The sequence below is a fragment of the Netta rufina genome (assembly GCF_964035555.1).
Source record: "Netta rufina genome assembly, chromosome: 17".
Taxonomy (NCBI): Eukaryota; Metazoa; Chordata; class Aves; order Anseriformes; family Anatidae; genus Netta; species Netta rufina.
Window position 1 is genome coordinate 10,804,796 of NC_140141.1, and position 21,884 is coordinate 10,826,679.

The 21,884-nt window shown below is 51.9% G+C and overlaps 1 protein-coding gene across 1 annotated transcript in view; it reads left to right on the top strand.

Annotated features, from left to right (window-relative positions):
- OSBP2 (oxysterol binding protein 2) overlaps positions 1-21,884 on the top strand; it is a 75,016-nt gene that overhangs the window by 13,975 nt on the left and 39,157 nt on the right. The window contains 1 exon segment of the mRNA XM_084297227.1: positions 5,549-5,757. Coding sequence (XP_084153353.1) covers positions 5,549-5,757 — 209 coding nt within the window.

The window sequence follows — 21,884 nt, forward strand, 5'->3', positions numbered from 1 at the left end:
CTGCCGTGCCAGCTGGGAAAGCACCTCCTGGGGCACGCGCCTGCTTTCTCCTGGCCGTTCGTGCCCTGGAATTAAGCTGTCGTAAAAAATCCTTTTCCCTTGTACCGAGGAGGGTAAAAATCCCAGGAGGTTTGGTGTCTGTGCTCGTATCCTCAGACTTGAGGCAGGGGAACTTTAGGCCTCAGAACGAAGGCGGTTTTAAATTGCTTTTTGGGATTCCTCGAACATAAAAGGGAAGGCAGGGGTCTCACTAGCTTCACAGCCAGCCGCTCCCTGGAAAAAAAAAAAAGGGATGCTCAAAATCCAAGCAGATGGGTGAAATGCCCCACGCTCGGTTGGTGCGCCTCGTTTCCTTCTCTGCTAACCCTGAGAGCAATTTCCCATCCCGAGGCTCGCCCCGAGGGGCATTTCCCAGCTCTGCAGCCGCTGTGAAGGTTTCTCTCTGGCTGCAGAGCCCTTGATTTGGGTAAAGCTGTGTTAATCTCCCGGCACGATGGGACAGCGAGTTGGATAAATCAGCAGGGCAGTGTTAAAATCAAACCGTGCTCAACTTCATCTGCGAAAGGCGCTGTAGGGAAAAATAGGTGGGTTTTAATCTGAGTCAGTGTGTGACCGATGAGGCCTTCCCAGTTTCTCTCTCTTACAGGGGCACTAACAGGCTGCTAACGTGGTTTGTCTGTTTTCTAACATCCATGCTTTGGCCATGGAGAATGGCCTGCAGGTTGTGTGCAAGGTTAATGGAAATCAAATAATCTGTTTGTTGTCCCATCGCTAGCGTGCAAGAATCCTGTGCACGTGACTTTTTATCCAGGCAGTTAAACAAGAAGGCATCTTCTGAAGGAAATTCCAGCCCAAGTCTTGGCTCTTCCCGTGGGTCAGTTCCCATCCCTCCATCCGCAGGCTGGACTCGGAGAAGGAGGGCAGGTTTATGGATAAATGCCCCGAATGCTAAATGCCTTTCTGAAAGCGACCCCTCTCAATCTGTCTCCTCTCGCATCACGAGCAGCCACCACCAGCCTGGCCTGGCTCTGCTCACTGCTCGGTCCCGAGCCTGGTGATGGCACAGAAAGCTCTTCGCTGGCAGGGAAAGCTTTGCTCGTGTTGTGGCTCAGGCTTTGTCCTCAAGAAAACCAGCATGTAAGAATTTTGTCCCTTTTGTAGGCTGCTTCGTGTGCTGTCAGGAAGGAGAGGTGGATGGACAAAGTGCCAGCACAAGGCTCAGCTTGGGGAGCTCCGATTTTGCTCTTAGCTGGTAACAAAAACCTCCTTGGTGGCTTGATTTTCATTTCTGCTTGGGAAGTCCTTTCCAAACACATACCAAAGTTTCATAGTTCCCTGTGGAAGTGTTTTTTTTTTTTTTTTTTTCATTTTTCATTTTCTGCTTTCAAAAGCTGATGGATGTTGGCAATATCCCGGAGACAGCAAAGTTTCTCATCTTTGCGTAACCTCGGGCCATCTGCCAGAAAGTCTCATGCGAGTGCTGGAGGAAGGAGGCCAAGCAGCTGCGGGGCTGTCTTGCAGCCACTGCGCTGGAGTAACCATGTTTCTTCTACAAATTTCTGAAATAGTTCAGCCCGGTGCAGGCTTTCCTGCTGAAAATCAAGGTCTAAGTGGATTAAATAGTGAGAAACCTGCCAAGAGGTGAGCTCTATTTAAATAAGGAGCTGCCTTGATTTGTGAGCAATGCAGAGCGTGAGCAGGCAGTGTTGGTACTTCCAGCTTAGGAAAGAAGCCTCAGGTCAGTGTTTGTGGAGCATCTCACTCATTTTTTCTGTGGATAATCCAGTTTAAAGAAGTTCTGACTTGCTAGCTGGAGCATTTTCAGCACCCTCATGAAAGTCAGAGAGGCGAGAGACTACTCAGGCCACTCAGAGACCGCTCAGCCTTGCTGACAAGAGCCCTGTGACAGAGCAGCTTAGCCCTAAGCATCCATCATCCTCGCTCGCTTTAATAAAAAAAAAAAAACCTTTCTCTCTGCTTTTCTTCTCTTTTAATCTTTGCTCTGTTGATAAACCTGTCTTCTGAGCTCTTACCATAAAACAATGAAATTCCTTTCTAAGATTCCTTTCGGTCACTGCCAAGTGGGAGCGTGCAGCTCAGGTATTCCCCCAGAGCTGGAAGCGGGTCCTTAAACAGCAGCTTGCTGTTCCTATTGCATCACGCCAGGCAGCTCATCTGTCAGGCAGTAGGATGCCAAAGATCAGACTCGGGGAGTTTCATCCTGAAGGCCTTTCTAAATAGCTGCAAGAGTTCTATTTAAATCTGTGGTATTTAAGTGGCTTCGTTAAATAAAGAGAGAAATGATGCAAGTAATGTTTTAACAACCAGAAGACGATGCAAACAATGTTTTCAAACATCTTCTGGTTGTTCAGCTTTTTGCAAAATCCAGCGTTCTGCGGATTGCTGTGCTTGTGGGCAGGGTGCCCGAGTAACGATGCTCGTCTGAAGCTTTGATTCCCATGTTCTGCGTGCTGTGGAGAAAACAAAGGTGAATGCTTTGATGCTGCCTCATTTCAGGGTACGAATCGGAGCCGAGCTGTGACGGGGCAATGCTGCCCAGCTCCACTGCCTCTCGCCACGCGTGGACTCTGCCAGGCAGCTGTCTGCTTCACCTCTCCACCCAGCTGTGATTTCACATCTCTGAAGGTGAACCCGGTAATTAGCTCGGAGTGGGAGCAGCGGAAAATCCCAGGCACCCAGCAGCGGGCACCTCTGTGTGGTCCGTGCCCACCCTCAACCCTTGGGCAGCTTTTTGCAGCCCGCCCACGTGTTCTCCCATCTGTGCGGCCCTCAGATTATTGCAGAAAGTCGAGAATCAGAAAATCTGCCTGGATCACGTTATGCAATAGTTGAGCTGCTGGCGGTGAATAAGCAGATCCAGCTGAGCAGGAGTGCTTCTGAAGGGCACCTCGTATTTTCCTGCATGCGGACAGGGGAAATGGCTTCTTGGCTCGGAGCTGGGTCAGGTGCCTGCCTTGCGTGTGGGTGCTGAGTGATGGGAATTGATTTCCCATGCAGATTTGCACCGAGAAGTAGCTCGAAGAGCAAAGTCCTATACAGAAACAGTTTTCCTGGGTGGGAGAGCAGGGCTGTTTTCATGTGACTAAATCGATTTAGCAAAGTCACCTTGGAGACCTTTGTTTTCTGTGTGAGAGAAAAATCATTTTAGCAGTTTGCTCAAAGTGAAAAGCAAGCCCTGCTGGGACCGTGCCAGTACGTGCTGCATCATGAGCTGGGTGACTCTGGAAACAAAAATCTGTGCTTGGTTTAATTTGGGGCCAAATTATCCCCTCCACAAACCAGTGTCATCACGCTGAGTTGTGAGGTTGGTGCTCGTGGTCTCTCTGGGGCAGCTCGCTGCACCCCTGCCTGTGTGATGGACGTGACGTGGAGAAGGAAGCAGCTGGCAAACTGCTCTGAGCTCTTTGGGATCACGGGGGGATGCTCCTGGCGCTGGCAGGCATGGTCTTGTGCGTGCCACGCTGTCACTATGAGCTGCTTCATGTGCCTTAGTCAAAGTTTCTGATGCTCAGCAGTCGGTGACTTGTTCAGCTCTGCCAGCTGTAAGGATGTGACTTGGTGTAAAATGATAGAAAAGCTGTGGCCAGTGATGACCCAGATCAGAATCAGGATCAGAAGGAGAGACCTGGCATTGCCCCACAAGGAGCAGCGCAGGCATCTGCCCAGCTGGGGCACCTCAAATCCAGCAGAGGATGAACCAACCCTTCTGGGAGGGCTGTGCCTCGGCGTGCTGTGCTTCCAGGACAAAGCAGCTGGGTTAAGACAGGGAGGAACAGCGGAGAGGAGATGTTGATGCTGGCAGAGCTTCGTGTGCTGAGGCTCTCTCCAGTCCTGCCACTAAGCCTGGTGGTTTCTTACTGGCTGTGATTTCTCGTGCTGGTGCTGTCCAGGTGAGCATCTGCCCAGAGTGGTGATGCCCCTGTTGAAGGCTGCACGATGCACTCAGCGGCTTCTGATAAGCAAACACCCATGGGTTTTTCTAACAGGCCCCCGTCTTGAGGAGTTAAAGCTAATGATGACAAACTTTGAGGACATTCTTTAGTAAGGACTGTGCTGCTGGCTTGGGGGGAAATAAAGGAGCCATTAGTGGCTGAGAGAAATTCCTGCAGATTCCCTTGGTTCCTCCTGGTACTGCAATTCAGTGAGCAACTGGGCAGTAATGCGTTTTGCTGAAATATTAGAAAAATGCATCTAATTATTATCTGACATCTGTCCCATTCCAACAGGTCTTCGTGTCAGGAAAAGAGCTGGAGAGAGGACTCTGGAAATGATTCAGGACAGGGGCATTGAGGAAAACGTGAGGCTGATTCATCCCATGACACTGTTGCTCTGCTCCCACCTTTCTCCAGCGTGATCCCCTGGGCCTGGGGAGGTTGAGGGTTTTTAAGAAACGTCACAGGACCTGGTTCACCTCATGGTGAACACGCTGGGCAAGATTAACTTGTGCTGGGGCAGAGCTGGATGGGATGGGACGAAACGGTTGGGTGGTAAAAGATGGAGGAGATGCAAAGAGGGTCAAAGGAGACCCTCTGATTTCCTCCTGCTTGCAGATCTGCCTTTCAGCTGCTCCAGGCTGTGCGAGAGGCCGGAGGGATGGGGCTTACGGCATCTGCAGCCCCGGCTGGAAAGCAGGCGGCCCCGTGGGGGTGGGCTGTGTGCCGGGGGTGGGCTGCGTGGGTGCTGCCAGCACCGCTGTGCTGTGGGCTGTGCCTGAGCTGGGTGCTGGGAGGGCTGTGGGACTCACGGGCTGAGCTATTTTAGGTGTCTGTAAGTGCAGCAGTGGGTGGAGAGGCAGTTTCAGACTACATCAGGCATTTCTCTTTGTACCCGAGTGCCTTTGATACATCTAGTCTCTGCTTAAGAAAAAAAAAAAAAGTGCCTTTAGGTGCTGCTGAAAACATGCTAGGGAGTGTTTGGAGCGCTGGCTGTTGGTCTGTGTGCTGTTCCTGCACAGCTCTCGTGCTCTGCAACCAAAGCATCCCTGGGCAGGGGGGCCTGATCCCTGGATAATGATCCAAAGAAAGGTTTGGCCTGACCTGGAGCTCCATCTTCTTGCAGCTGCTTGGTGAACTGCTCGCTGAGAATTAGGTGCCATAGTAGCAGCATACCCATTTCTCCTCGGTTGGCTAAGCTGGGGGTACGAGGAGGGTTTGGTTGTTTGGAAATTTTGGCTCCAGAACAGCCGCCTGCTCTTGGTGCTGATGAAACCTGCTGAAGTGTGCAGCAATTTTGCCTGCAGCAAAGGTGTTTTAACAGCCCCAGAGGAATTATGCCACGCTCGTTTGCTTTACAAATGAAGATCTTCGCATGCAAGATCTTATCAAACTTGGACAAAAGAGAACGATTGAAGGGAGAGGGTATGGAAAGGCACAAAACTGGAGAGTAATAAAGGTGGGATAGCAGGGAGAGAGAAGAGCAGCAGTGCAAATGAGATGAGAAATGCCCTGGTGGTGTGTGGGTTGGTGGCCATCCCGGGGAGGGTGGGTGCAGAGGGATTTATGCTTCCTTGTCCTCTGTTCCTGTGCAGGACGCAGGCAGAGATGGCCCACACGTGCCGCGGAACCATCAACCTGTCGACGGCCCACATCGACACGGAGGACTCGTGCAACATCGTGCTCTCCAACGGGGGAAGGACGTACCACCTGAAGGCCAACTCGGAAGTGGAGAGGCAGCGCTGGGTCACGGCGCTGGAGCTGGCCAAGGCGAAAGCCATCCGCATGAGGAACAACCAGTCAGGTAGAGCGCGGCTCGGCGTGCGAACGTGCAGCTGGATCCTTCTTAAAAACCTTCCTGTAAAGCAGCCCTTCTGGGCCTGCTAAATCGTGCAGAAACCCTAGCAGATACCGGTTCATATGCAATTAAAAGTAGCTGTCTGTTTCCCAAAGAGCCACGAAGGGTTTTAAGCAATACTGCGTGCGCCGAACGTCTTCTCAGCTGGTCACGCAGCCTTAAGCCAGTCTTTAAAGCCCCTGGGTAATGACTGTAAATTGGGGAGAGTAAGTGAAAGTGAAGTTACAGTGCTGCTTCTGGAAGGTAGGATGGTGTGTGTTTCTCAGGGAGACTGAGGTGGTCAGTGTGGTGGGGAGTGATGCAGGAGGCACAAAGCACAGCGGTGAGTGGCGCCCTGGGGAGCTCTGATTCACAACAAAATGCCAGAGCAGCGCCTCTCCTGTTCACCCCCACTGTAGGGGAGTGCTGGAGATGAATGATGCATAAATCTAGCTGCCTGTGTATATTCCCTGTCTCCCCTCTGTACACGCTAAGCTCTGGTTTGGTATTTATTAGTGTATACTTAGGACAACTGCATTATGTAAAGCTGTCAAAACCCCATGCGTGCTCCTCCCAAGAGCGTAGTTTTTACTGCTCTGTTGTGTAACAGATCTGATAAGTGCTTAACAAACAATATTTCTGAAATATTTGTGTTCATAACTCTTCTGGGATTCACATTTGGTTTTCTTCCACAAACGAGGATGGCTTCAAATCACAGCAAACAAAACCCATGAATGTATTAAAAAGCCAGCCAGCCAGCCACCCATTTTGCCCTACAAAACCACTCTGCTCTTACCTTGAATGCTGGAAATCAAACCTTATGCAAGAGAGAAGATGTAGGGAACACCTGCTTTTGTTACATTCTGCTTAAAATGAGAACATTGCTTCATGGTACGGTGAGATACTGGCTGCCCAGTTTGGGGTTGCTTTGGTTTGGTGTTCTTGTAGCGTGTTGCTCTCCTGGTCCGGGGCTGGGGCTTTGGGACATCCATAAATGCTGCTCTGTGGTACTGGCTGCACTGAATATGCATCTGTGGGTAGTGCTCATGAGGCTTCCAGACTTGCCACTGAGGAAGGTTGTGGCTCGGTCAGTGCATCAAGGAAAAAAAAAAACTCTCCTTCCCTAGGGGAAGCGCTGCTGTGTTCAGCAAACCCACGTCGCGTTGCGGCGCGCTCGATGTGACTGCTGGGCACGGCTCTTCTGAGCAGCACTCGGGGCTGCGTGGATGTCTGAGCAGCACCGCCTGATGCTGCCGCCTCATGAAAACACGGAGTCAACAGAAAATTGGTTTGACCGCGTTTCTGGAAGGCAGCGCAGCAGCGTGTGCATCTCCGGGTCGGTGGGACGGTGCTTTGGGATGCCGGCTGCTGAGCGCAGGGTGGGCGCTCTGTGCCTAGCGTCCTGTTTTACAGAGCAGCACGGTGCCAAAGCATAACCTGCTCGGCTTGCAGGGAGTGAGCCCCCAGTCCTGCGCTCGCGTGGTCTGGCTTTTTGCATAATTAGCCGTCCCACAAGGTCATCTAGAAGTTGATTAGTGCATGAGCCATTTACTTGTTTCCCATAATGATTTAAGTGTGCTGTGTTCCATGGCACCAGCATCTACAGATTTAATTACAGAAAGCACCGTGAACCCTCTGTCCCGCAGCTCTGCAGCTCTGGAGTATATGGAAATGCTGATGGGGAATGCAGCTGACTGAGGAGAAGATGGAGACTTCTAGACACGCCTGTTTGGCCTGGCTGAGCATGGCATCGTGCAGCGTGCTCGCTGTCTGCCGGCCATGCGAGCGCTGCTGATCTGGTAGGGAGTTGGAGCTGAGGATTTGGAAGTCCTCTGTGCTGAATGCTCACCCAAATGATGTTTTGTCCCAGTTAGGGACCTCGTAATTCAGGTGGAGCATGGACGTGTGTCAGGTTGGACAGTTCTGTTCGAGTCCAAGTAAAATTCCTCTGTGCTGTGAATGGCACAGAGCCTCGAGCTGCGTGTTTGCAAGCAGAAGGACGAGGCTCTGGCTTTGCTGAAGGAGCCCTCAGATCCTTCAGGCCTGCTCACGTGGGAGTCGTCTTGACTCAATTCCTCTTGCCCTGAGTGATCCCAGCCCTGTATTTCGGCAGCAATCACCGCTCTCTTGCTGCTTTCCCGTGCCCTGGCAGCACTGAGGCACGAGGAGGTGCAACACGTGCAGCTCTCAGCCGCTTCCCCCAAGGACTTTTTGCTGCTGGCGGTGTAACGGGGTGCAGGTGGTGCTGCTGGGCTCTGCAGGTGCCCAGCTGCTGGGAGAATGTTTTGCTGGATGAAAGCTGCCTTTTTCCCCGGTAGTTTTCTTGAAGTAAACTTACCCAAAAACATTTTTACTGCGAGCGTTGGTGAGCTCGAGCTGTGTGTTGAGAAGAGGTGCTCTTTTCACAGAACGGGTTTTCGTTTCTATTTTTAAGAAACAGCGAACCCTATACCCAAACTGCGAGATGGGAGACATTGCTGCAGATCCAGGGTGTAGCCGGAGGGGATCTGGTTTCCCCTCCATCCAGCACAGGGCTAGGACTATTTTGGTAAGGCAGCGTGAGCTGGGACATGAGCAAATACTCTCAGATGTTACGTGAGAGCTCGATATCCGTGTCTGTCCTCGCTGATGAGAAGCCTGACTGGTGTCACGAGCAGTACCGCGTGGATTAGCAGCAGAAAGCGAGAGCGGAGATGGTTTGCCATCGTCTATCTCTTCTCAATTACAATGTCACACTGAATTCCATTAAAATAAACGCATAACGTCACAGAAGGGGCCTGGACACAGCTGAGCAGCTTGCCGCCGTTCATTGAAATCCCAAATTCTTATTTCTAGCTGCATTTATAAGGGGTTGGTGAACGTTTCTCTCTTCCTTAAGCTCGGTTTTCTCTCTGCAGATGTGGCTTGGAGAGCGTGAGTTAGATTTGGTGACTGTGATCGATGCCTGGGTTTTGAGGTAGTAAAATGTTGTTTTGTTTTAGAGCAGTGTTATGAGGTACGGGGATTAATTCTGTGAAATGGTGAGTGTGGGTATTTGAGAACTATTTTCTTGGCTATGTGAGGGAGAGGATCTTTGGAAAAGCCTTGCAAGGGAAGGGTAGAAATCTGTTCTTGGTGGCCTAAGCAATGACATCTCCAAAATGAACTCGGGCTGCTTGGTTGCTTGGAGAGGTGAGTTGGTAACTCCTTTTGACCCCCTGCTCTGGGGTTTATAGGAAGAAAAGGTGCATAATTAGCCACTCCAAAGCTTTTCCTCTAACTGCACTAGTGATAGCCTCGGTCTTGTTGCTTGAAGAATTTTGTCTGTTTTTTTTCCCCCTCTTCCCAAGCAAGGGGTTTGCTTGCTAAACGCAGTCTGCCTTGGCGATGTGATGCTGCAAAGCATCTGCAGCCTTCCCTGCCCAGCTCTGTGAATCGTCCCGTTGTTGACATCCTCCCTTGCCTCGCAGCGAGCTCCTGCTCCGGTGGCTGTCCCTCGGGTTCCTGCTCTGACTGCAGCCTGACGAGACAATCGCCCTCGTTGTTGGCTGCGTGCTCCCGACGCCAGCTTGCTGGCAGAGCGCTGCTGTTCCCAGCTCCGTCAGTGCCTTTCACAACCACGCTCCCTTTTCCCTTCCTCCTCGGGTGCTGCTCCATCCCGCTCCTTGGGTGCCGTGCTCCCTCGGCTCGCGGGGCACATATTAGGAGGGGTGCTCGCTGCCAGCTCGCCCTTACCTCGCTCTTCTAATTAGCTTCTGATCCGCACAGCCTGGATTTTCCCAGCACTGCCGGCTGCTGTTTGCTCTGCCAGGAGCTGCTGACACGGAAAGTGTGGTTGGCAGCTCTGCTGGGACAGAGCCTTTTTCTTGGGTTTCCCTCTCTTAGTTGTCCCTAATCAAGGTTTTGAACTTTGGAGACTCTCAGCCAGTTTTTTCCCCCCCCTTTCAAAAACAGCAAGTGGGATTTCTCTAAGGGTTTCACAGTTGTGCTTGGCCCTTGGGGTTTTCCATCTGTATTTTTCAGTCTCTGGGAAGTCCGTGTTGGCCCTCTGCATCTTTCTGGCGGTGTCCATAAAGGATTAATCCTGCTGGCGGTTCCAGTCCGTTCCTGGAGGTAATCCTGCGTGAGCCGTGATGTGTCACTAATGGAGCTGTGCTGATCTGATTTCGGAACGTTTATTCTCTGTGAAATAACATTCCGCTGTGCTCATTTAGAAATAATTATGCTCGTTATCAGCTGGGGCCCTGACATCCCGGGTCGGGTGTGGGCTGCGTTCAGAGGATGCCAGCCTCGAGGCACACAAAGCTTTCTGCCGGCCGCGCTTTGCAGCGGTGCCAGGGAGCTCTGTGTGTGCTTCTCCTGTCCTCTGGGCTCTCCGGGCTGCTGCCCTGGATTTTCTAACAGTTTGTCCTCACTGCTCAAACCTGACCTTCGGGGAGAGACCGAGACAACCCAACCCTCACCTCCCCAGCATCCACCCGGAGCTGCATTCTGATGGGATCCGTGGCTCCTCCTTTCTGGTGCCTCTGCCCCACCACGGGCACAATCCGGGGCAGGATCCATCCCTGGCTGTCACCGTGCTCGTGGGCATCTCGCACAGGGCTCTGGGGATGGTGCCCAGGAGGTGGCCGTGTCTCTGGATCTCCTGAGGCTGCGTGCTCGGGTGCTTGGCTCCACCAGCAATTGCCCTGAATGGTTTGGAAGCATTGACCCACTTTAAATACGGGTGGATAAAGTAGGTGGCACGAACACATATTGCATGTTCTAAGAAATTGAAAACTGGCAGGAAAAAAAAAAAAAAGAAACCCTAGTGATTTATTTTTTTCATTGTTTTTAGAGTGGATCTGATCAGCCTGGGGAATTTCTCTCCACCTGAGCGGTGTGTGGGCTGAGTCAGGGCATCTGCTGGTCCCAGAGGAGAGCCCCGCAGGGTTTCACAGACCTTGGGATGTGAGGCCTGGGGGGCAAATCCTTCATCGAGTCGGCTGAATTTCTGCAGCTGATGGATCCCTGTAGATGGATGTTCAGCTGAGATTCAGCCCGAAACCTGCACAGCTGGAGGCTGCTTCCCTGCTCTGGGCTGCAGTTCCTGCTTGCTCTGCATCAGATGAAGCTGAGTTTTAAAGCAGCAGAGAGCTTCTGTCTGCACCGTCAGGAAGATAGGGCAATCTTTTAGGATTTTCCTGTGTTTCCCAAGCTAGGAAAGGCCCCCCCTTTTTTTTTTTTTACTAACTTATTTTTAATTCTCCTGCTTTTTTGTAAGGGAGGGGAAAAAAAAGTTGTTTTCACTGTGATCTTAAAGGAAAGTCTTGAGGTTTTGCTCCCTGTTTTTGTTTCTGTGAGATCTGCGTGTTTCTCGTTTTCCTGATTTATTGGCCTCTCTTCTCCTCTGCCCTGGACAAACGCTGCTGCCTCTCGCTGAGGGTGCGTGTGTGATTTGAGGAAGTGTTAATTCCATTGTTTCACGCCTGTCAGCTCTTTGTAAATAAATGCTTCCTTTGTCTAATGCTCAGTGGCCTTTTTGTGGATTGTTTGATTTTACCATTTTTGCACGCTTCCAGGAAAAAAAAACAAAAACAAAACAAAACAAAAAAAAAAAACAAAAACAAATTTATCAAGGGCACTTGTCAAGACTGCAAAGCGAAATCAATAAAACCCAGGAAGTGCATGCACGCATCTTCCTTAATTCACGATGAATTTCCTCACCTGGTGACTGACGAGTGGTGTGTGGTCACTTCCCCCGGCTCAAAACGTTTCCTGCCTGTCCCTTGCCTCCATCAGGATTCGTCCTCTTCCTGCAGGGGGCTCAGATGCATTTGGGGAGCTTTGCTGTGCATGAAGGGGCCGCTGCCCTGGTGCTGGTGAGGAGCTGAGTAGCTGGGCACAGAACAAGCCCTTGGGATGGCTCCAAGCTGCTCCCACACAGGTCCCAAAACCCCCAAAGCGCCCGCAGGTTGTGCTGGCTTCTGGACACGGCTGCAGAGATTGGGATTCAGCGCCTGGTCCTTCTGCCTTGGGTTCATTCGCTGTTGGCTGCTTCTAAGCTGGGTTTTGTCCGTTTGAATGAGGACTTCTTGGTCGGGTTTGGTGCCTGGGGGTGTCAGAGCAGCTCGGTTCTGCCCCCAGAGCAGGTTTGGTGGCCTCCTGCTGGTGCTAGGCTATGGGGCTGCACCGGCCACACCAGAGGGATGTGCCCACGTATGTTCTTGATTTCTTCTGCCTTTTCATCTGATTATGGCACACGTGAACTCTGTGTGACTGCTGGCCTTGTCACTTGTGTCACTTGTCCCTCCAGGCTGGCTTACTGCGTGTCCTGAGAGCAGGATGGAAACCAGGCTCCTTTGACTCGTGTGCCCAAACAACTCCACGGTTGTTTTACAATGTGTCTGCCTGCAGGTGAAGCCATGAGCAGCGAGCCAGCCCTGGCAGCTGTGAACCTGAGCTGTGCTGCTGAGATCTTGTTCACAGGCTTCAGAGCAGCTGGTGTTGGGAATTTTGGGATTTTTAATTCATCTGGTGCGGTGGTGAGGTGGCCAGGGCTGCTCCGGCAGGAACCAGCTGCCCCACGGGAAGCTCCCAGCCAGGTTTCCTCTGAAACACCTGGGTGTTGTGTGAGCAGCTCCCAGCTCAGCGCAGGCTGGGTCTTCAAAGCGTGCCTCTGGCCTTGCAGAGCCGCCCTCGTGCTCATCCCTGCTGCTTGTCTCCTCTTCCAGAGTCTGGGCTCCTCACCCTGTTCCCTGTGCTCTGAAAGCTGCTTCTCTGCACCTGGCAGGAGCGGGAGGGATGTGCTGCTTCATTCGCTGTGCCTGCTAAAATTAGCTTAGTCTGTCATCTTGCTGCCTTACAGCTGCAGCTGGGACGCAAGTCGGTGAGGATGCTTCCTTGCTGATCCCCAGGGCCGGGGTTTGCTGGGCCCAGCTCTGATTTAACCTTACCCTTGGACTTCCAGGCCTGATGGCTGATGTCCTGCACCTACAGCAGCTCCTTCACGAACCCATGCTGTGTAGGTTCACAAGCAGCAGCTCACTGAGCACAGCGTGTGCTGAGCACAGGCTCTACGCTTATTTATAGCAGGTAGGGGCTGGGGGAAGCCTGCGATTGCAGCAAGGAACGAAGCTGGGTCCTTTTTTTTTTTTATTTTCCAGGGAGGATGTGGTGGAGCTGCCTTGTGCTGCAGGTACTGCTGGCATCAGGCGCCCCGAGCAGCGGTGTCTGGAGATGCTTAAATCTGACACCTGGGCTTTTCTGCACCCATCCCATCGGGGGGGCTTTCCTGGTGCTGTTAGTGGCACAGTTCCCACGTCTGGTGGTTTCTCCCTGCTCTGAGTGCTCTGAGCTCCACCACAACCACTCTGTCCCCCTTTTTTTCCTTTCCTTTTTTTTTTTCCTTCTTAAATCTGTTCTCTCAGAGGCCCAACCAACATCACTTACTGGCTTGGCTGTGGCCAGCGGCAGGTCCCTTTAGAGCTGGCTGAAACTGGCCCTTATCTAACATTTGGGGCTCGTCTCACAGAGGCCACCCCTGCGGCCCCAGCTACCAAAACCTTACTGTATAAACTCAAGATGCTACATGGGGACACAGTGCCCATGAAGTGGTGACAGGCGTGGCTGTTACTTAAAGGCTCAAAGCAAGCGAGTTTGACCCATAGGTGTTTTTTTTTTAATACCCTGAATGACATAGCAGGGGCTTTTGTGCAAGTGGGATCGTGCCTTGGACATGGCAAGGGGGAGTGTGTCCAGCTCAGATACATGGCTCAGTGTATTTCTGTGTTGTTAGGCACTTACGATTTGCAAGGGCTGTTGTTTTTTTTTTTTTTTTTTAACTGGTATAGAGAAAGGCTATCGGAGGAAAATCAATTTCTAAGTCTGAAAATAATAACAATTTTAATTAGAAATAAGTCATTTGGGAATGAATGGCTGCAAGGGAGCTTCCTGCTTCACTTTTTGTCCACCTGAGCACGTCAGCTTCTGCAGCATACCTGCGAAATGGAGAATTGGATTTGAGCTCAATGTGGGAAGGGAAATGTTTTTATTCTGGGTTAGTCTGGTAGCGCTGCTTTGGTGAATTTCAGTGAATTGGGACTCATGGGGATAGGATCACAGGTTTGTAGGGGTTGGAAGAGACCTCAAGAGATCATCGGGTCCAACCCCTCTGCCAAAGCAGGGATAGGACCTGGCCGCATCAGCGCGCAGGGAGCTGGAGGCTGCCAGGCTGTGCCTGGGGAGCACTGCTCGGGCTCCATCCCTGGGGGACAGGTTGTGTCCCTTGGGATGGGTGAAGAGGCCATTTAGGTGTTCTGCAGTCATTTAGGGCACTGCATCTGCTGCAGGGGCCCAGGGGAATGAGGAACTCCACCAAAATGACCCTAAACCACCTAGAAAAAGGCTGTGGTGGTGGCAGCACGCTGCTCTCCGTGGCCGTAGCTGTGTGGGTGCCGCGGCTGAGGCCCAAGCTGGGTGCTGGCGCTTTGCTGGAGCGATGCTGCGGTGGCAGGATGCCCTCTCCTGGCACATCTCCTCCACGTCTCCTCCACAATCCCCGTGTTCCTATTGCCTGGAGGAGGACTGGCAGCATGAGGCTCTCGTCACCAAGGATCCCTCATGAGGTTTCTGGAGCTTTTGGGTAAGGGATGGCCCAGCAGAGGGCCGGCAGCGAAGGTGCTGAAGGCGTTTGCTCGCTGTCATTTCCTTTTCAGCTATCCCTCAGCAGTTCTTCTGCCCAGCCTGTGCTGGCACCTTGTGGTGCTGCACACTCCTGCAGCCCTCCTCCTCCTCCTCCTCCTCCCGGTGCTGAAACCCAGTGCCACACTGCAGCCGCTCATCCCAGCGACCCAGCAGGGTGCTGAGCTTTCCCCGCTCCCCACGGCGGGGATCTGGTGCTGGGAAGGAGCTGCTGAGCCTGCCTGCTGGCACGGATTTGGCTTTGCTCCCCCAGCTCAGTGATCAGCTCCCTGATTTCAGCATCAGCTCGGTGTGAGAGTGCACCAAGCACGTGTCCGACAAGCGCAGTGGTTGCTGCTTGTGGGTTAATTTCAGGAGAACCAACACAGAGGATTAAAACAGGTGAGCTTTTAGCACGTAAGTTGTTGAAACAGATGGCTTGCTTGCAGGGCATGGGTGGTCAGCAGAGTGGGAATTTACCATTCCCATGGAGTTTAGAAGGTTTTAAGCCAAAATTCTCACCCTAAAAAATGAAAATCAACTCGGTGACAGAATTTAATGCTGCCTTGATCCTCCTTACGGGTGAGGGGACAGAACTGCAGGCTGAGAGGGGGCTGGTGATGCTGCGGGTCCCAGGTGCGTGACAGGGCTGCTGGTAAACGTGCTGGGGGGCATTGGATTTTAGTGGCTTGGTGCCTCCCAGCCCAATCTGCTCCTTCCCAGGGATGGAAGGGGGGTCTCCCAAAAGAGATCCTTGTTTTTGCTGCCTGTAAAGGGACTCAGGCTTTGACATTCTCACTTTTCAATGTGAAACAGAGTGGGTAGATCCCGTCCTGAGCCTGTTTTCAGCTGCATGAAGCCAGCAGCGATGTGGGATGTCACCTTGAGCAGACCTGTCCGATGGAAATGAGTTAGCCTTCGAGGGAAAAAAATGACCGTGTGCCCTTTTTGTTGGTACGCCCTTTCTATCGAACTCCTCCTTTTGGAAGCGGTCTCCTTTCTGCTGCTAAAAATCCACATCTCCCTGAAGATCTTGGGCTGGAAACGTGGTGCCAGCCGAGGAGCTCGCAGCCAGCGCTGTGCCAAAGCAGCCTGCGGGTTGTTGTGTCCTCCATGGGCTGGAGGTGCTGGCTCGCCTGCCCTGGCTACTGCTCGTCCCTAATTTGGGACGTGGCGATGGGAAGCTGTCCTCTCAGAGCCCAGCGGAGAGGTGTTATTTAAATCGTTTCATTTAATGCATTTCTTTTTCCACGCTTCCTACCGGCGTGCTGGCAAATGTCCCGGCTGTTTTTAACATACATATTTAATGCCTTTTCTTTTTCTCGGTGAATAGTACTGGAAAAAAGCAGCTGTGGAACTGGACTGTAGCATTGAGCTCCTGCCGAAGCCTCAGTACCCCTTCGGGTCTTCCAGATCCTAAAATGCCCAAACAGTTGGACGTGTACTTAATGGTGTTGGCACCGGAGACTGAAACAGCCTGAAAAATAGGGAAAATGAGAAGCTCTGAGTATTATCAAAGCTGAATTACCCCCAAATTCCTGCCATCCGAGGTTATGCTGAGTGCCAAGGCATCAGCAGCGTCAAGCAGCCGGTAGCGGTGCGGTCAGCTGGAGTTAGACCCCACGTTCCTGCTCTCCATGAGCTTTGTGGCTTTTGGGGTCTGCTGTGGGGCTGAGTGACAAAATCCACTGGAGACAGCTGTAATTTACATCTCTGCTTCTGAAACTGCTTCTATTTGTTTTTGGTGATTCTGGGATCTCACTCAGCAGGGTTTTGACCCCCGGCGCTTGAAAGTCCTGAAAAAAAAGCAACCCAAAACGACCCAAACCGTGCATTTCCTTGCTGTGCCGTACCAGGATCACCTGCGTCCTGCTGCTTTGCCTCGTCCTTGGTTATTTTTTTTTCAACTACTTGTGTATTTCTGATGCTTGGTGATGCGTCACAGTGAATAACTGTAAACAAGCAAAGAAAAAAGAGGAGATATTGCCTTGGTATGCCATAAAAAGTTATGAATGTCTTCGCTGGTGAGGATTTAGCTTTATTGTCAATTCCTATTTTTTTCTTGTGGCGAGCAGCAAGGTTTTATCTGCCCGTAGCAGCTCTGGTCGGGGCACAGTGCGTTCCCTGGAGGGGAAGAGGAACTTGGCCTTGTTGGATTTGTGTTTGCACGTGTGTGTGGTTTGGAGGAACAGCTCAGAAATCGGTGCTTGTTGCTGTGCACTTCGTCTCCTGACTGGTGGACGTCTGCTTTAGGGAAGGAAGCTGTAGGAGTGCATGGTTTAAGCTGAGAAGTTTCCTGGAATGGTTGAGTGGCACAAGCAAAGGGACTGGAGCTCATCTGATAAAGCTTGCGCTGTTTTAAGGAAGCATCTGGGTTAAAATAAAACACAAAACAAAACAAACATCAACAACTAGAAATGGAAAATAAATGCTGTTTTGTTTCCTGGGTGCCTTCCTGATGCTGAGATTCGAGAGCAATGAGCAGTAACTGATCAACCCTTCAGAGCGGTATTACTCCTAATTTTCTTGTTTGCTTTATCACGCCTGGGAAACCTTAAAAGCAGAACGATGATGTGAACACAAACTGCAAGTTTCGGGGCACTGCCAATTGTTCCGTGCATTTCTCAGCGAGTGGTGCTGGTTTGATGCTGCAGTGACACCTGGGGGTGAGTGCTGTGTTCCCCAGGTAGCTTTTTGCTGTCAGCTTTAAAATTACTGTGGAAAAACAGGTTCTGAGGCTTTTTCAGCGAGCGAGTAAAAAGTCTTGTGTGCTGTAGGTGCACAGCGATGCGCACACAGCAGCGTGTTGTTCCAACGTGTGGGGGATTTTGGACACATGTTGGGCCAGAATGCTTCAAGGAGACAAATTTTTAAAGCCATTCCTTGCGAAGAGACAAGATGTTTCGTTTTCAGGGGTGGTTTTCTGTGTATTTTAATCCTCCTGTCAGGCTCTGCAATGTGAGAGGATGAACAGCAGCTTGGGGTAGCTCAGACATGGGGTCCCACCCGTTCCATTTCAGCGCGTTCTGCGTTAGCCCCCTCTGAGCTCTGTGCGAGTTGTTCCTCGCCGCCCTTGATGCGAGCGCTGAGAGGAGCAGAATCGGGCTAAAGGAACAGAAATGCAAACAGACGAGCTGCGCATAAAACGCGTTTGTTAACAGTTTGTTTCCTGCCTAGATGCCAGGCTGCGACGTGGTGACAGAGAGCCGGGGTTGAGCCGTACGTGGGCAGAGCCATCAGCGCCTTAATGCAAGGTCCACACGCTAACTGTTCCAGCTGTTTGCACCAGGAGCTTATTTCCATCACTCTTTCTGTCCATCTCCAGGGCAAATTGCGTGGGTGGTGTTCGTAACGTGATAGCGTTGGGAGCACACAAACCCACCTCAGCCCGGGGTGAGCCTGTGGGTGTCTGCTCTCGGTCCAGCAGCGCTTCTTGAGTGAAATCAGCTAAAGGGAGGAAGGAACAAAATGTAAAGCAGCAGCAGATCCTTGGGCAGAGCCAGAGAAAGGGCTCCTGGGGGTCTGTTTCCTTCTGCATCACCTTGAGCGAGGGTTGTGCTCTCACTTCTGGGTGTCCTGGTGTGACCTCAGCAGCCCAGGAGCAGCGGGATGGGGCTGAGGATCCAGCAGCGCTGATGGTGAGGGGCTGGGGAACCCCAGTACCAGATGCAGAGGTGAGGTTGCTTTTCAGGTGTTATTAAGAATAAGCTTGTGGCAGAAATGCAAAATAATTCCTTGTGGAAAGAAGAGGAATGAGAAAGTCTAAAGAGCCAGAGGAGCAAAGCTGCCGTGTCCATCTGTGTACATAGCGTGCATCTTGTATTCCTCTTTACTTTTTAACCCTGAAATAATTTTTATTTTGATGCGCAGCACTTGTGAGAAAGTGCAGCAGGAGGTATTGTGTTACCTGGTTGGCAGGACAAAGTTTTAAAATGCTAATTGTGTTTTCCTTTTGAAAGCCTGAGGATTTTCTTGCTGCGTAGGCATGGCACGAGTGACTTCTAGGAGTGAGGATGGGAACGGCGGCAGGAGTCAGAAGAGGTGTTGGAAGTTGGTGAGTTGTCTGATATCAGTAAGGTGAAATTTAGTAAAGCCAGGAGAAATGTAATGAGGGAAAAGAGAAAGAAAGAAGTAGTAATTAAAAAAAAAAAAAAAAAAGACAAGGAAGGGGATTCCAGAGGTGTTACTGGTGTTTTCAAACACGCTGAAGGTTTTTGCGAGGGAGAAAGGCAACCAATTCTCTCTCATGGCTGCAGGGGGCAGAGGCAGCCCCGTTGGTGTGCAGCAGCAGGTCCCTGGGCTGGAGAAGGGTTTGAAGCGAGGGCTTGGGATTTGGCAGGGCGCCCGTCTTTGTGTGGCTTTTGTCCCTCCGAAAAAGCAAATCTGCCCAGCGCGCTCCAGAGGAGGGCTGTGACAAGGGGCTTGTGTGGGCTTATCCCTTAGAAAGCCTGAAGCCAGAACAGCTGAAATCCCCACGCCTCTGTCTCCTGTCCTGTTCCTCCGGGTGCAGGGCGGCTGATGGCACCGCTGCCATCCCCAGGCGACCCCGATGTGCCGGACTGCGGCTGCCGGTGCACACCGAGACGATATGGAGCATACCGAGGTGGGTATGGAGCCTGCAGGGCCCCTGCTGGCTTCACTTGGAGCTGTGTGGTGCTGATCTTTGGTGCTGATCTTCGGTGCTACATCCCCAGCCCATCCCGAGTGCTATGTGAGGAAGAGGGGCTGTGGAAACGCCGTGCGGAGCGCTGTGACGTCGGGGAGTCGGGCCACTTCAATTTTGGTGCTTGTGGCTCGAGTGGCTGTGCTCGTTTCTATGCGTGTAGTACGTCTGGAAGGGCTTTGCCACCGTTTGGTGGAAACCTGAAGGTTGTTGATGCACCTCAACATCAGAGGTGGTTACCCCACACACCTCTTCCACCGTGCTGTCTCTGCCCTGTGCCAGACAGGAGCTGCCGGACCTGCAGTGTTTCTGATGGGCTAACAAACGAGCTGGAGTTGAGTTGGTTTTGTGCAACTAATCCTATTAGAGCTCTGGATTTTTTTTTTTTTTTAATTTGTCTGATATTTCTAGTGGTTGTTTTTGTAAATAGATGTAGTGATGTGGAAGGATCAAGGGCTATGGATGCTTCCAGGATAGGTGAATAATGATGACAAAAGGAGATGCTGAAGTACATAGCCCCTGGTGTCTGGTTGTTTTGGGTGTTAGCAGGCACATTCAGGTAAAGAATTCCTTCAAGGTTTTGAATTTCATCCAACGAGGATGAAGGGGTCAGGCTAAAAGCAAAGCTGCCTTCATCAGCCCAGCTTTGCTGTGAGGGAAGCTGAACGTAGCGCCGTGGCGGTGGGAAGTGCCAGCAGGAGGTGAGTGTTCCCCTCCTGCCACCACCCTGGTCCACCTGGGCTCACCCATGCCCACTGCCACCTTCTGCTGCACGCAAAACCAGGCACCTAATTCAGGTCCCTTGGGTGTTGCTCATGGAAAGCGAGCGAGCAGGAATTCCGCCTTGACGTGTGGTGTTTCCCAGGTGCTTTTTGCTGAGCCAGGGACCAAGGCTTTTATTTGGTAACTTAGTTTTGAACAGAGTGAATTAAATGCAGGGATTAATCTGCAATCTGCTTTTAAGCATGGAACTTGCTTAAAAGTTCTAAGACTAATTCTTCAAGCATTCAGGTGTGTAGCTCGGTGGCTGTGACTTAACTATTTGCAGGAGGAGGCTCGTGGCAGCTGGCAGAAGAGAAGCAGAGCTGATTATAAAGCTTCAGTAACCTCAAGCTGATGGGAAGTATCTTATCTCCGCTTTCCACAATCCCCCCTTGCAGTTTCTGCCATGGGATTATAACAAATTTGTGCTTAAGTCACCCCTAGAGCAAGGGGGTTGCTTACAGGAGCACAGCAGGAGGAGTGCCGTGGTGTAACGAGCTGGGGTGCGTGGCTGCCGGTGGCAAGGAAAAGGCTTTGGTGGGGTCGGGCACATGTGCCTGAGCCTGACGGTGGCCCTGACCTGCCAGGGAATGCCCTGGGGTAACGGGGGGCTGGGGGGCTGTAGGAAGTCCCAGCTCTGCTGCGGATAGGTGTGTACACGAGCTACTGCCAGGAGTTCAGGCACGTGTGTCCCTGTGGGCATGGAGCTGTCCAGGAGGCTCTCTGTGGCTGTATGTACGTGGTGGCTGTGCTCTTCATGTCAAACCATGGATCCCAGCTCCATCTGGTTCTTGGATCCCATAGCAGAAGCAGGAGTGCTCGTTAGGAGCTAGATCCCATCAAGGCCCTCTAATTAAGAGTTGCTGTCCCTGTGTTGCTTGTGGGTTTTCCCTTGAAAAATGGCTGGTTCTTAGCCAATGCAGATGGATGCGTATGTTGGGTAAGCACACGAAGTTACACATTGCAGTGTGTGTGTGTTGTCAGCTTTATTTCTCCCTTGAGTGTGCAGCGTGTGCCGAGAGCTTCATTTTCCAGATTTTGCCTTCTTTTCACCCAGATTGCCTTGAAAGTCTTGGCAAGCTCTCGGTGCGTGCCCAGGTCCCCGTGGCCGTGCTGTGCCGGTTTGAACGCTCGTGGTGCCGCGCTGGCTGCAGCTCCTCGTGCCGCTGATTTGTGCCGCATTTTGCCTCTGGACCTGCCCCTGGGACCAGTAAAATATTAAAGGCTGGGAAAATCCAATCCTGCTGCAGCAGAGGGGCGAGAAAACGGCCGTCAGGGAGGCGTGCGTGCAAACCGTGGAGGTTTTATTATGGGGCTCTCGGGGTGATCCGAAACGGAGCTGCGTGAGTAAAATGTATAATGAAGGTTCTTAGAAAAATGAAGGAATTCTGGTGTATATTTTAAGCGAGCGTCCCAAAAATAACCTCCAGTAGCGTTTAAAGGGACAAGCTTCCAAATATCATCCTCTGCACAGAACAGCATCCCTTTGGTTTTTGGACTGCATCTCCCGCAGCCTCCTGTGCATCGTTCCGGAGACGGCTGTGGTGAATCCCGCCCTTGCTGCTACCCGGGGCTGAATTTTCCCCCTTTTTGGGGAGGAGGATGCCTCTTCCTGGCAGAGATGGAGTTAAGGGCTGCTGTGTGTACTGAAGCCAGCAGTGGTGCATGCCGGTACCACGGGGTCTGGTGGCTGCTGCGAGCCGGTGCCGTAGTGCTCTGCTGTCAGCGTGGGGCGAGAAGTGGCCATGTGAGACGTGGGGCTGAATAAGGACGATCGCTGAATCAGGACAGTTTCTTCTCTCTTTTTATTATTATTATTTTTTTCCTCCTCTGTCCTGAAGCTAACGGCCATGCAGCGTGTAGCCTCCGCGAGCGCAGCCCCGCTCTGGGCATGAAGGGCCGGAGCTGCTGGGAGTCAGGATCCGTCCGTTCCTTCTGCAACTCCGCCTGCCTCAACAAGTTCCCCAAGGGTCAGTGGCCATCCCGGCATGGTGGGGAGGGATGGGAGGGGGACACCGTGGTGTGGCAG